Raw genomic sequence first — 13,402 nt, 5'->3', positions numbered from 1 at the left:
GCACTCTCACAAAGACTGAAGATAATATTGTCATCTCCGTGCGTGCCCACCCATTAGATGGCTTGTCTAAATACTTCCTGCCGTGATAATTAACATGCAGTCAACTTTTATAATTGCCTGCCAGCCGTCGTTATTTGTGAGTGCAACAGGGGAACTTGTGGAGCAGCTAGCGCATTCATTATTCAGCTGAACACAGGTTCAATTTAGAGGCAGGGGAAAAAAATGAAGCATTTTTTTAATTAGCTATTGATGCTGTGAGCCAGCCTCACTTTTTAACGGTCTGCGCTCTCTTTCTCTCCCTCTGCTACAGGAGCGCATCTTCTTAACGCTGTCCAACTACATCTTTACGGCAATCTTCGTGACCGAGATGTTGATAAAGGTGAGAAAGTCTGGATTTACACCAACGCTGCATCCTGTATAGCGCCTGAGCAAGCCCATTACGCATTTTGTACCATATTTGTACCATAAAATTTGTTTGGTATGAGCATTGAAATTTGAATTTTAAAGAGTACAGTTTGAATTTTTCTAGTCTTGCAAAGTTCCCATTTTTTGATCCATTTGCACTTGTCTGTCTTATATGCTGGCCATCAGCGGGGCCACCTTACATTTATATTTAAATTAAGTACTTTCACTTTCCAGAAGAAACTCTATAGCTTTCCTTTAAACAGGAAATGTAGCCCTTTCTTTACAGCCTCTGTTAACAAGGTCCATGCAGACCTTCCACGTGTTATGAAATGGACAAAAACTAAGTTGTCTCAGTGATGTGAGACAAAAACGGCTGGCTGGGTGTGTTGTCTTCCCCCTGGGAGACACATCCCGCTGTGGAAAGCTGCTCTTCAAGATGTCACAAAGGGCATACACAGTGTCAGAAAAGTGTGTCTTGATTTTCACTTCCTCTTCCTGCTTTCATGCAAAGCCCTCACACTAACTTTAAAAAAGAACACACAATATAAAGAAAGATTCTGCCATTGTATCTGCATGAAAACTTTATCCCAAATCTGTTGTTTTTGCAAAAAGTTTTCCATGACATTCAAATGTGTGAGCCACTTTCAGTTATTTTCTCTGCAAATTATTTACTTTCTTTTAGAAAGATAGGAACACACATTGTCCTATTTTCTTTCAAAAATAGATTGAACAGGACACACGTTCTGTTTTTAGATGTACAATTTTCATTTTCCTCGATTTGGTTTCCTCATTCCTGCATGAGCCGATAACTAATGGCTACACTTGCTCACCTACCATCATTAATAGACTTTAGACTCCTGCAATGAAAACGACTGTTTGCTTCACCATCCAGACCTCATTTGTCTCCAGTCCGGCATTTAGAGACGTCAACCTGTCAACTTAAAAAAAAAATAAAAAAAACTCAACCAAATTCTGGCTAGTGAATAGAACAGCTAACAAATAAACTCCCCCCCCCCCCCCCCCCCCCACACACACACACACACACACACACACACACACAGGCCATTTCATAATGCAGAAGTGGATTGTCTGGCCAGTATTCTAATGGCCCGGCCCTCAGTGGAGGTCTGTGCAGCCGGAGGCAGGAGCCACAGGAAGGAAAGTTCATTTGTGTCACTCCTTTAACATCTCTCCATCTTTATTTTTGCTGTTAGCACAACTGGTGAACTCGCTGTCTCACACACACACCAACGCACACAGAGTGTCCGTCATTTGTGCTTAAAGGGATAGTTCATCATTTTGGCAAATTTGGTTATCGCCATAAGACCTGTAGATATGTGAGGAAGTACATTGCATTTGATTATTAATGTCTGGAGATCCAGGGGTTCAGAGGTGAATGGCACAGGCCCCTCAAAACCCTCAGGTTTTGACCTGCACATTGGCCACACGATGAAATACCAATGTAACATGGCACGGTAGTGGGAACTACATTACAGACATGCTGCTGGGCGGAGTGATTTCAAAAATGTGTGCTCAGTGCAGCTACTCCCATGATCAAATTGGTGCGTTTGTTGAGAAGAAGCCAACGTCTGATCACAGCAGACTTTGAGGTGGAGTCATAGTCATGATGATTTCTTGACCAACCAGGACCCACAACCTGATTTATTTGAGCCAAAAGCTGAGTAAGTAAAACCATGGCACTGTCTGAGGGACACTGTGTCCCTCCGCCCAGTGGTTTACTCAAAGTATTAGCTTCATGTTACTTCATAGCGAGGTGATTGTGAAGATCACAACTTGTTCACTTGTTCCCTCTCTGAGGTTCTTCTTCTTTTTCCTTGTGAAGGGTTGTTTTTTAAGCTTTTCCTCAGCTGGGTCGAGGATGTTGCATCTCCACACAATGTGAAGCCCTTTTAGGCAAAATACGAAACTGGGCTGTACAAAGAAAATGTTATTTATTGAATTGATTGATCTATGATAACTCTCTGTCTCGTGTATCCCCAGGTCGTGGCATTGGGCTGGTTCTTCGGTGATAAGGCCTACCTGAGGAGCAGCTGGAACATTCTGGACGGGATGCTGGTGATGATCTCGGTTATCGACATCCTGGTGTCTCTCATCTCCAACACTGGTACCAAGATCCTGGGCATGCTGAGAGTGCTGAGGCTGCTGAGGACCCTCAGGCCCCTGCGGTAAGTGTCTCTCCAGTGGTGCGGGCACTTCATACACAAGGACACAAGATACATAATTGACAGAAAAAAGAAAAAAAAAGTAGCACAAATTAGTTGAACCTGAACTCCATATATATTAGTTTGGAATTGATGTTTTCCTTTGAGTTGATATTTCATCATCTTTTGGGGGAATTTTCATATATTATTGTTTTTGTCTTTTGTTTTTGCTGTTGTTGTCTTCTTGTACGTGCAGGCAATTGTTTTGGTGTGCGTGCATGTGTGAGGAATGGTCAGCATGTCCACAACAGCTCTGGAATGTTTATATGGGGGGAAATGAGGCAGAACTCACCAGTTCCGAGAACATTTTTGCAAAATTTTGTTTGTTTCCGCACACCAAGAAATGTGCAACTGCTTGTAATGCAGAACAGGCTCCTGTTGTTGTGTGCGTGCGTGTGTGTCTGTGTGCGTGCGTGCGTGTGCGCGCACTACTTTTAAGTTTGTCGTGTGCGCCCCCTTTCATGCTCGACTTGGCTCGCATGCCGCCGGCTCGCCTGGTAGAAGGGAGCTCTGCGGGCTTTGCCCGCTCCTGAATATTTATCGCTGCGCTCGCGAAAAGGAGGAGAATCAAATATTCATTTTTTTTTTTCTCTCTGCCAGACTCACCCGCTAAACACAGCACATCCCCTCCCTCTTCTTTCTTAACCCTCACCTTTGACGAGAGCGCAAAATCCTCTGCCGGGACTTCTCACCCTCACTGCAACTTCAAAGCAGCACTTTTGACTCTCAGCTTTCAGAGCTCAGGAGTGTGAACGTGTGGGATGTCACTCATGTGTTGTGACATCATTGTGTCTCAAAGTTTACTCACGGTCCAATGTTTTCCTTGTATTCCTGCCTGAACTTGTGCCTGCAGACGAGGTTCTAATGGGTTCTCTTGGTGTCATTCATTTACACAAGCATTCCTGACTATCCAGTTTTTTTTTGTTTTTTTTTTACACTTTTACTTTCAACGTCATCTTCATGTCAGTAAGTGGAATCAGCGCTCATACCTGAAGAAACCTTATTTTTTGACACCCCATAAACCTGCAGTTGAAGCTGTGTATCTTCTTTTACTTTTTTTTTTTTCTTTCATTTTGGCAGTGGTGTCAGCCAAAAGTGAAAATGTTTCATATCTTCTATCCCCATCTTCCCCAGTGCTCAAACCAACACACACACACGCACACGCACACACACACACACACACACACACACACACAGAGAGCAAGGGAGAGACTTGTGTACTGGCTCTGACTAAAAAAATCCTTCTACACAGGAGCAGCCAAAAAAAAAAGACAAAAATATTCCATCCATCAGTCTTCTATTAGAAGCATGCAATACACTAAAAGTCTAAATAGACCCTTTGTGGACCTCTGTGGCTCAAGAATCGACTAACACTCTTCAGTTAAGACGACATTCAGAGTCCCATACTGTACTCATACTTTTCACATCAATTGTGTTGCAGCCTCACAGGATTAACCATCACAAAACTTTATAGACCTCCATGACAAAAAAAAAAAAAAAAAGCCCTGCACATTCAACCCTCTGTTTATTGCTCCCTGCAAAAGCCGATGCTTTGGTGTCTCTTCCACGTGTCTGGAAGGGGATATCAGTGAAGTGAGCAGACGGTGGAAGGAACATCAGGCTGGGAGGGGGTTGATTTTTTTTTTTTTTATCTCTCAATTATCAGTACGTTCAATGGGACTGATTACTAAAATGCAGTGGCGGTTTAACACACATTGTTATGGTTCGCACGGCAAGCAAAAGAAGGATGGACTTTTCCTTTTCTCTGGGGAGTTCATCCGCAGGCTGGAGTCCAAAACTATTGTTAGAAAACATTGATGAAGTGGTTTTCGGAGATTATGGGACCTTAAATCTTCTTGTTGAGGACATTAATCCAGTGTGTGTACAGTCACACAACTCACATGGCCTGTGTTTTAGCGACAAAGTTAAATACAATTAGTCACTTGTTCGCAGCTGTGCTCAGCAGTATACACCCCCCTGCAAACACCATTTATTATTTGCCTCCAACAAGCAGAACAACACGTTATGTTTTGTTGCTTTAGTTGATCAGTGCTTTGGCTTTGCAACCACAAATGATTCTGCAACTGAACTGTAGTTTGAGCGAACAGCCAAAATGTTATGTGGTTTATGATTGTTAAGGACAGTCATTTTGTTGTTTGTCCCCTAAATTGGGAAACAGTATAATGCTGCTCGTTGAATGAAAAACACATTGTTGTATAAATACTTTGTTGGGCGCTCAGTAAAACAATTATGTGATATTAAGAACTTAACAAATGGAGTGTCATGAGTGACTTTTAAAAAATGGTCAGTTTTTGACATATGCAGTTCGTTGCCCATTTGTCATTTTTTTTCTGTTTTTTTTTTTTTTTTCTGTGTCTGAATGTAGATCAGTGATAAGGGAATAACCTTAAAATTCCAAGAACTTTTATTTTCTCTGGAGATTAGAAATCAAACAGCCCATGATACAGGATAAAAACAACTTCAACAGCTTTTCTTCATATTTCTGCACTTATGCTGTCACACTATAACGTATATAATCTGGCACACTGCTTTAAGGCCTACTACATAGTTCACAAATTTTAATTTCTAAAGCTCAACTTCTGTGCAGAGTTTGAAGTCAGGAACAGGGAGAAACAATTCACAAGAATATTGGTGGCCAGGGAGCTGATGTTGAAAGTCTCCTAATAACTCACCAACAAACTTCTAAATCATTCAGTGTTTTGTTTTTTTGTTTTTTTGTGGCAACTTTGGCACAAAAACAAAAACAATTTGATTGCAGCAAACTTGTGTTAAAATGACACCGGAGAATTAGATTGGTGTCAAACAGGGCTCTTTCTAATTACATCTGGTGTGGCCGTGACAAACTGAGCACTTTGAAGTAATACCTGCCTCTCACTGCCACCGCTGCTTGCTTTCACTTGCTTAATCCCTACAGGGCAGCCAGGCTGTTTTGGATGCTTTGAAGGCCCACAGTGTGAGATTGAGCACCACCTAATGGTAAAAAAGGAAATCGGAAAGACAAAGGCACTTTTTTAATTTCTATATATTCAACAATATCCAAATTCTGGGCCATTTTTGATCGAGATGATAGCTAATCGAATGGGGAAGAGAGTGAAGTGAGGGTGAAAAAAGAATTAGCAGGAGGACAGAAAGTAAAGAGGAGAGAAGAGCAGAGCACAGCCTCTTCCCCCCTGAGGCTGCGCACTTAGTTTCCGGAAAGCAATACTGTACAAACATTTCCAAGGTGGAATTAACTTTTTAATCCAAAAAGAGCAACGCAGCATTACAGGCCGTAACATATTTAGCCCTAATGTGCTGCTGTGGGCCTGGACTCAGTAATTGTTTGCTGCAGGGAGCATCTTTAAGCAGTGTTAGAGTTTATTCAGCCTGGTCAAGAGGCACTGGAGGAGCTGCTGTGACTCCATTTATGTTGCTATGTGATAGAAGCAACATTACATAACATTGCAGTTGTTACATTTTAGCTACACAGGTGCCGTCGCCCAAATAGGTCTGAAAAACATGAGATTTCCCTTTGAAGCTGTAATGGACACAGTTCATTTATTAAGTTATCAAACTATTCTCTCCATTTTCAAATGAATATCCAAGCAAAAACCATTATGTCGTCTGTTATCTTGAACACAATGTTGAAGAGCCATGTGGTAAAACGATGGTTGACTCTCGGTGCCATAAGCCTCACCACCGTATTTTAAAAACTGCCCGAGCAGTGTTGTGAACCGCTGCGCGTCTGTGTGTGTCTTCGCAGCACCTCGTCGACACTGCAGTTCGATCGTTCCTCACCGGCTCCTTGAATTAAATATGAGCCTATCTGTTTTTTTTTCACCCTCTGGCGCTGCAGAGACATGGAGTTCCACATCGTCATCGTCAGCTTTATTAACGCGACACCAAACAGGTGGCTCCCATTGGCGGGCGTCTAATTTGCTGACATGCACTGGAAGAGAGGGGGGGTGGGCACATGCTCCCTATCAACTGGGCATCAGTTCGGACAAGATCTTGATAGTTTAGTTTCCACTGACATACACTAAAATTGATTGTCAAATCAAAATATCAATGCTTTTGATAATTCAGAATATTTGTGGTAATGCGTAATACTAGCAGGAACAAAGTGGAAAGTAACTAAACGATCAAGATCTTGTCGAAACGATGCCCAGTTGATGGGATCTGCTTTTTCTTCCGCCTGGTTGAGTGCGTGATTCATAAGAACTGCGCAACCCTGGCCAAAGCAGCAGCATCAGACACTGTGTCTCTAGTGGAGTCCTTTGGTACTGCAGGCAGGAACTACCCAGGTACAGAGAGTGCCAAAGAATCCAAAGAATTGATCATTCAAAATGGATTACAAAGGACCAGGTGTCATTAAATCATACAGAACAACTGTGATAAAACAGTGAAATTTAAAAAATATGTACTAGATAAGATGGATTAAAAAAAATAACATTTCTTCTATACAATGTCTTTGTTATCATTGACAATCAGTCTACTTTAGTTTAACTGTTAAATATAAATATAAATAAATAGGTATAACAAACCAGTGCAATTATTGTGGCATTTATTCATTCAATTAAATATTTTACAACCAATTTGAATTTGAGTTTCTCAGCATTTTAGAACAGCGAATGTTTGTGTCCCTTCAGTATGGGCTATCTGGAGGAGTTGTGTGAAGTGAACAGTTGAACAGTCAGTGCAGAGTCGCCCCATCATTTGTTTGTCCCTGTGATTTTATACACATTCCCCTTATTGCAGAAAGTATGGTATCGGTATTGGCGATACCAGCCTGAATTTTACTCAGTGTTGGTGGGGCCGCTGGCCCGTTAATGGCTCCGCCCACTACCCGTCAACCTGAGACGGCGCGAGCTCCTCAGCCGTCAGCGCCTCATGCTCACCCCGCGCGCCTCCCTTTACACACAGCAGACTGTTGTGAGCGGCTCTTGTGGTGTCGGTGGGGTCACTGCAGGCCAGCACGTCGCTTCATTGATCCTCCTCCTCCGCCCGTCCCTGTCGGCACAGTTTTAAAGCTCATCCTTCACACTTGATGACGGTGTAATTATCCCCCGGCTTTTTTACCGGCTGCCTGATGCGCTTCATCCCCCCCTGCGCGCCTGTTCATTTATATATTTTATTTATTTCTTTATTTATTTCCTCTTCACGGCCCACATGTGACTCGTCCGAAGGCTGCAGACTAACTAACACCACCTGACCCCGAGTATTTATTTTGCATGCTTTCCTCGCCCCTCTGCGGCAGCTCACAGCCGAACAACGAGTGGTGAACTTTCGACAGCTGAACGGGATGAAGACGCATTCGGCAAAGCGTTTGCGAGGAACAAAGTCAAGCTGGAAAAGCGCGGCAGCAGCGGCAGCTGCCTCTGTCTTTTTATTATTCCCCAGATGACGGCGCTGACGGCCCCTCCTCTCCAACCTCCGCTCCCTTTATCTACCCACAGTGCACCTCTTCATTGCACCCAGTCCTGCCACGTTCACTGCCTGACTTCTTCTTCTTCCCCTTCCAATCCTTAGTCGTGTTGATCTGCTGCTGGGGGAGCGATTGTGCACGATGTGCACATTGCAGGTGTACCACCACCACCACCACCACCTTTTTGTATTGAAAATCAAGGGCACTGCTGCGAGCAGCTGTGAAATTATGCAGAGAGCTACATTTGGCTTCCAACCAGCATCTCCTCGCTCCCATTTTTTTTAGTGCCGTATTCCACAATATAAATGAATTGATGGCCATCATGGGGAGGAGCTTATTGGGGTTGGCAGTTCTCTATAGAGGAGTCCAGACAAGATTGTTTCTTTCATTGTCATTCACCATTAGCTAAATTAGTTTGTCATCAGTCCAGATTCAAGTACAAAACAAACATTTGATTCAGAAATTCTGGCCGGAAGGGTAAGGGTTTTCTTTTTGTTTTCTTTTTTCTTTTTTTTTTGGTGTAATCATTTTTTTTTGACGTGTCATGTTTCAGTTTTTAGCACTGAAAGTATCACGATCCCCTCGGCATTAGACCTGACGGAAAGACAAACATCGCCTCATTTCTTGAACAATCAGGCCTCCAGTAACAGTACAAGGGTGCTGCCCCTGCCCAGGTATGGCTGGCAATTAAGAGGCATTGACGTGCTAAGTAATGAGGTGTAGCTTCACGCTTGTTATTCGCTGATCAGATCTATTGATCGGAGGCCTCGGCTCGCTCTGCTCTTTGATTATCCCATGATTCCTCTTGATGTGTTATTGACTCCTGCGTCACTCATCCGTGCACCCTGAGGAAAAGGCACAATGAAGACAAAGGTGCAGCTGATTATCACCCTGGCACCTTGTATACTTGTACACCTTTGTTTCCCCCTTTTACACGTTGCACATCCTGTCTGCCACATCATGGAAATTGATTTGTTCATGGGTGCGGAGATGCTTCACTGTCTAAAGACACTGTGCACTCACTGTGTGTGTGTGTGTGTGTGTGTGTGTGTGTGTGTGTGTGTGTGTGTGTGTGTGTGTGTGTGTGTGTGTGTGTGTGTGTGTGTGTGTGTGTGTGTGTGTGCGTGTTCATCCCACTAGTAAAGCTCAGTTGCAATGCTGATGCCACACTGGGTGCTACAGTATACTGCCACTAATTAAACATCCTCATCAGTCGGGCTTAATTAGCTGTGTTTGTTGGTTTGTTTGTTTGTTTTCTTTGACAGAAATGATTAAACAAATGTTGTTGTTTTTTCTATTAAGGCCAAATTAAAATGAAATAAATTTGGCAATATGTAGTCCGTCATTTGCAACAACAGTCCTGAGGGCTGTTGACATTGGGGAGAACATTTTTAATAAACCTTTATTTTAATTGAAATATAAGATTTATAAAATGTACTTTTATGGCTGGAACAATCTTATGTCATTAGTTAGGATAGCATAATGTTCTTAGACCATATCTGCTTCAGTAGAAAACGTTTTTGGTTTGAAAAATACAGGAAATACAGAAATACCATTCCTAAATATTCTGCCGGATTGTCAAGGTAGCAAAATACAAGACATTGTAGTGGATGCCCAAAACGTACAAGAAGTCCTGCAGATCCAGTCCATTTGTCTGTTGTTGCTTTAAAAGATAAAGTCTCATGGTTAAACGTTGGCACCAAACTTAGTCTCCCGTAATAGTAAAGCAGAATTTTCCACAGGTAACAAATATTCAAAAAAAAAATCAGTTGTCATGTGGTTGAAAGGGAAAACATGAAAGAAAAAAAAAAATAAGACCGCACAACCGCCAACAGCTCCAAGTGTGAATCAGGTCTAAAAGTTGTGCAAGTCAGACAAAAACTGGGAATGTGATTGTCAGACAGGGTGATGGCCTGGGGTTCCTGTCCTGAGGGTGCGTTGCTGCAGGCATCTCCATCTGCTGTGAACTGTGTGTGCACACAGACATACAAAAACACACACACACACACACACACACACACACACTCAGCTCACTCAGAGTGCAATGTGTGCTGTGTTTCAGGGTCATCAGCAGAGCTCCTGGTCTGAAGCTGGTGGTTGAGACCCTCATGTCGTCGCTGAAGCCCATCGGCAACATCGTGGTCATCTGTTGCGCCTTCTTCATCATATTCGGAATCTTGGGAGTGCAGGTGAGAGGGCGCGTCACACCGACACACACCCCCACCTGTCGCAACAATTCCCACAATCCTTTGCTGCGCTGTGCTAAATAAATCCCAGAGTTTTTTTTTCCACCAAGTCCAGACACAACAACTCAGACCTTTTCATCCTTATGTTGCTTATCTTATGGCAATGGGAAATTCTATGACTCACGGCCCAACTACCAATCATGAACATGAGCTGAGACAATTTGTTCTCCGGTCTGCCAAGGTCATGTCCTTCAGCCATCTGTCTGAATAAATTAATTGAATAGAGTCATGACAGGGAAATGACTGCGACCAGACGGTGAGACTCGTTAAAAGGCCTTTTAGAATGTGGCAAAGTGAGTTTAGGCTACTTTTGGGTTGCATGCACCTTTATATTCTTCTAATTGATTTGACTCTCACAGAAAACATACAAAAAAAAAACAACATGACTACATCATGAAAATGACTTGGCTTCAAGGTCAGTGTTTTTATAGATCAGAGATACTGCTTAGCACAGCTGCATAGTTAAGAAGAAAAAGAAAAACAGCAAATGTTCAGCTTTGTTGAGAAAAGGTCATCAAAACAAATAATTTCACTGAGAATTCAAATCACAAATCCTCTGCCATTGGCCAACCCCTGCTAGAGCTCCGTACTGTTTGTTTGTGTCCAGTGGTGCAAAACGGACAGAAAGGAAATGTCCTACATGGTTAGTAATCATGTTTGTCTCTGTTTATTTCAGAAGGTAACGTTTGGAAAAATGCAATTATGGATGCCGCAAAACACAACTGTTGCCGAAGTGGAATATTTTAAACTTGGGCAAATGCATAATGGATGCTGAAGTCTTTCTCATTCTTTTTGTGTCTATTTGCATTTAAATCGTGGCTAGCCGGGCTCGTCCGATGCAATTTCATGTTGTGCCACCAGCTTTCTGCATTCTTACATTGTACAGCAAATGAAATTTACATTCACGACGGTGCAGCCGTAACAAATACTTGACACTAAACATAAGCACTTTCAGACATAAAAGTTGCACATTGAGAATTCCCCAAGTAAAATTAGAAAATAAAATACCTTGTCAGGGTGTAGTACACGTCAGTAGATGCTGTTTCTCTTTGATAAATCCTCAATATTATTTACAAATGGAAATTTTGTGGATGCAACCTGTGGAGCAGGGGAACAGCCTTGCTTCTGAATATTTTGCCCTCTGTTTACAGCAGCGGTATTTAAATAAAAAATCTTAAATGGCCACAAAGGAGTTGGTCAGGCCACGTGACATAATAGTGTAATTCAAAACAACAACAAAAATATAAACTAAAATTAAATCAAATTAGAATTTTAATTTTATTTTTTACATAAATTAAAATGAGTAGTTGAGTGAAACAAAACATGATCCTCTGCTCCAAAAACAAAAGCAAGAGTTAGAAATTCATCCGGGAACCTGAGAGCTGCCCAGTGAGGTCCACTGGTGGTTCTTCTGGTTGTATATCTAATTGCATGCAGAGACAGATTTTTTTTTTTTTAATTACATCCACGTTATAGAGTTCCCATGTAAAAAAAAAAAAAAGAAACAAAAGAAATCTGATTATTTGTCAGTTTTCAATTGGGAATTAGCTTGACGGCTGCAGGCTAACTCATATACTTATGATGTACCTGAGTGTTTCTGCATGAGGCCCCTGATGTTGATGATGAGTGAACTGGCAGACGTGTCAGCTCCCTGGGTGACCTTATGCAAAGGGCTGATTCCCAGCACTGTGTGTTTTGGCGCAGACTCTCTGAAAGGCGAGAAACAGACAGACAGAATTAGGTTTGCGTGGCTACGTGAGTAAATCCAAATAAAGCTCTCGTCCGCATGTTTCCCCGCAGCTCTTCAAGGGAAAGTTTTTCGTTTGTCAAGGGGAGGATGTGCGCAACATCACCAACAAGTCCGACTGTCTGCTGGCCAGCTACAGATGGGTCAGACACAAGTACAACTTTGACAACCTTGGACAGGTTTGGTCTCACCCACATTTTTTCATTTTATTAGTCATCCTCAGTGAATGTGGCTTTTCCTTTTTAACATTGTTTTTCCAATTCCTCTCTGCCAGGCATTGATGTCTCTGTTTGTTTTGGCGTCTAAAGACGGCTGGGTAGACATCATGTATGATGGTCTGGACGCTGTGGGAGTGGACCAACAGGTCAGTATCTTCAAACAATGTGGAAGTCCCTTACCTACAACAAAATAAAGAAGATATTTGGAAGGGTAAAAATATGCTCTAATTTCATGCGCCCGCACTCGTCCTCACTTCCTAAACCTTGTAGCCCGTTATGAACTTCAACCCCTGGATGCTGCTCTACTTCATCTCCTTTCTGCTGATCGTGGCCTTCTTCGTGCTCAACATGTTCGTGGGTGTGGTGGTGGAGAACTTCCACAAGTGCCGGCGCCACCAGGAGGCCGAGGAGGCCAAGCGCAGGGAGGAGAAGAGACTGAAACGCATGGAGAAAAAGAGACGGAGTAAGGAGAAGGAGCTGGCTGGTCGGTAGTCTTTCCACATCTTTCTGAGTCCTGCTTGATTTGAGCCTGAGCCTTATTATTTCTTTTTTCAAATACGTTTGGCTTTTTTTTTTTTTTTTTTAATTTGGTTTGGCCGACCTCGGGCGAATGCAATTAGTTAGCTATAGTGCAGAAGAGCCGCCTTCCCCTGTCCTCAAAGCCCCTTTGGCTAGTTGCTGTTTGTTTTTCTTTTTCCTTTAAGTAGTTTAGTTGTCACCTGTTCTGGCTCTGCAGACTGCTACAGACAATGAGAGCTTCTTTTCACCCCCAGCACTCGATTAATCACGCTGGACGGTAAGAAAAGCTTGCATTATTGGCCAGTGTGTGGATCCAGGAGAGCTGACTCCTGGTTTTTAGCCCTTCCTGCCTTTTTCCTTTGTGCCGTTTCTTGCTTGGTGTTTCACCGCGGACGCCTTTGCTCGGGACGGCCCCTCGGAGCATGCCCAGTGAGTGCTGACGGGGCTCGCATGGTGTCGGCCATATGGAGCTCGAGGGAGGGGGAGTTGTTGGATCATTTTTCGTAAAGCCAAAAACAAGATAACCCCCCTCCCTTCCCCTCTCTTGCATGTGGTTCACTACAGCCGCAGGGGCAGGGATAGCCCTAAAATCGGGAGGAAACCCAAGAATTCCCCAGAGA

At 42.9% G+C, this 13,402-nt stretch overlaps 1 protein-coding gene across 10 annotated transcripts in view; it reads left to right on the top strand.

Annotated features, from left to right (window-relative positions):
- Window positions 1-13,402, top strand: part of cacna1g (calcium channel, voltage-dependent, T type, alpha 1G subunit) — a 225,065-nt gene that overhangs the window by 171,709 nt on the left and 39,954 nt on the right. For 8 of the 10 annotated variants that reach the window (XM_076033848.1, XM_076033845.1, XM_076033844.1 and 5 more), the window contains 6 exons: window positions 311-379; window positions 2,407-2,591; window positions 10,115-10,241; window positions 12,099-12,224; window positions 12,320-12,409; window positions 12,534-12,747. In XM_076033848.1, coding sequence (XP_075889963.1) covers window positions 311-379; window positions 2,407-2,591; window positions 10,115-10,241; window positions 12,099-12,224; window positions 12,320-12,409; window positions 12,534-12,747 — 811 coding nt within the window. The remainder of the gene's footprint in view (window positions 1-310; window positions 380-2,406; window positions 2,592-10,114; window positions 10,242-12,098; window positions 12,225-12,319; window positions 12,410-12,533; window positions 12,748-13,402) is intronic. The other 2 variants (XM_076033849.1, XM_076033842.1) reach the window with 1 other exon arrangement.

Source organism: Nelusetta ayraudi, unplaced genomic scaffold (assembly GCF_046127955.1).
Source record: "Nelusetta ayraudi isolate G7.1 ecotype Tasmania unplaced genomic scaffold, CSIRO-AGI_Nayr_v1 ptg000042l, whole genome shotgun sequence".
NCBI classification, from domain to species: Eukaryota; Metazoa; Chordata; class Actinopteri; order Tetraodontiformes; family Monacanthidae; genus Nelusetta; species Nelusetta ayraudi.
This window is presented reverse-complemented; position numbering and strand designations above follow the sequence as displayed.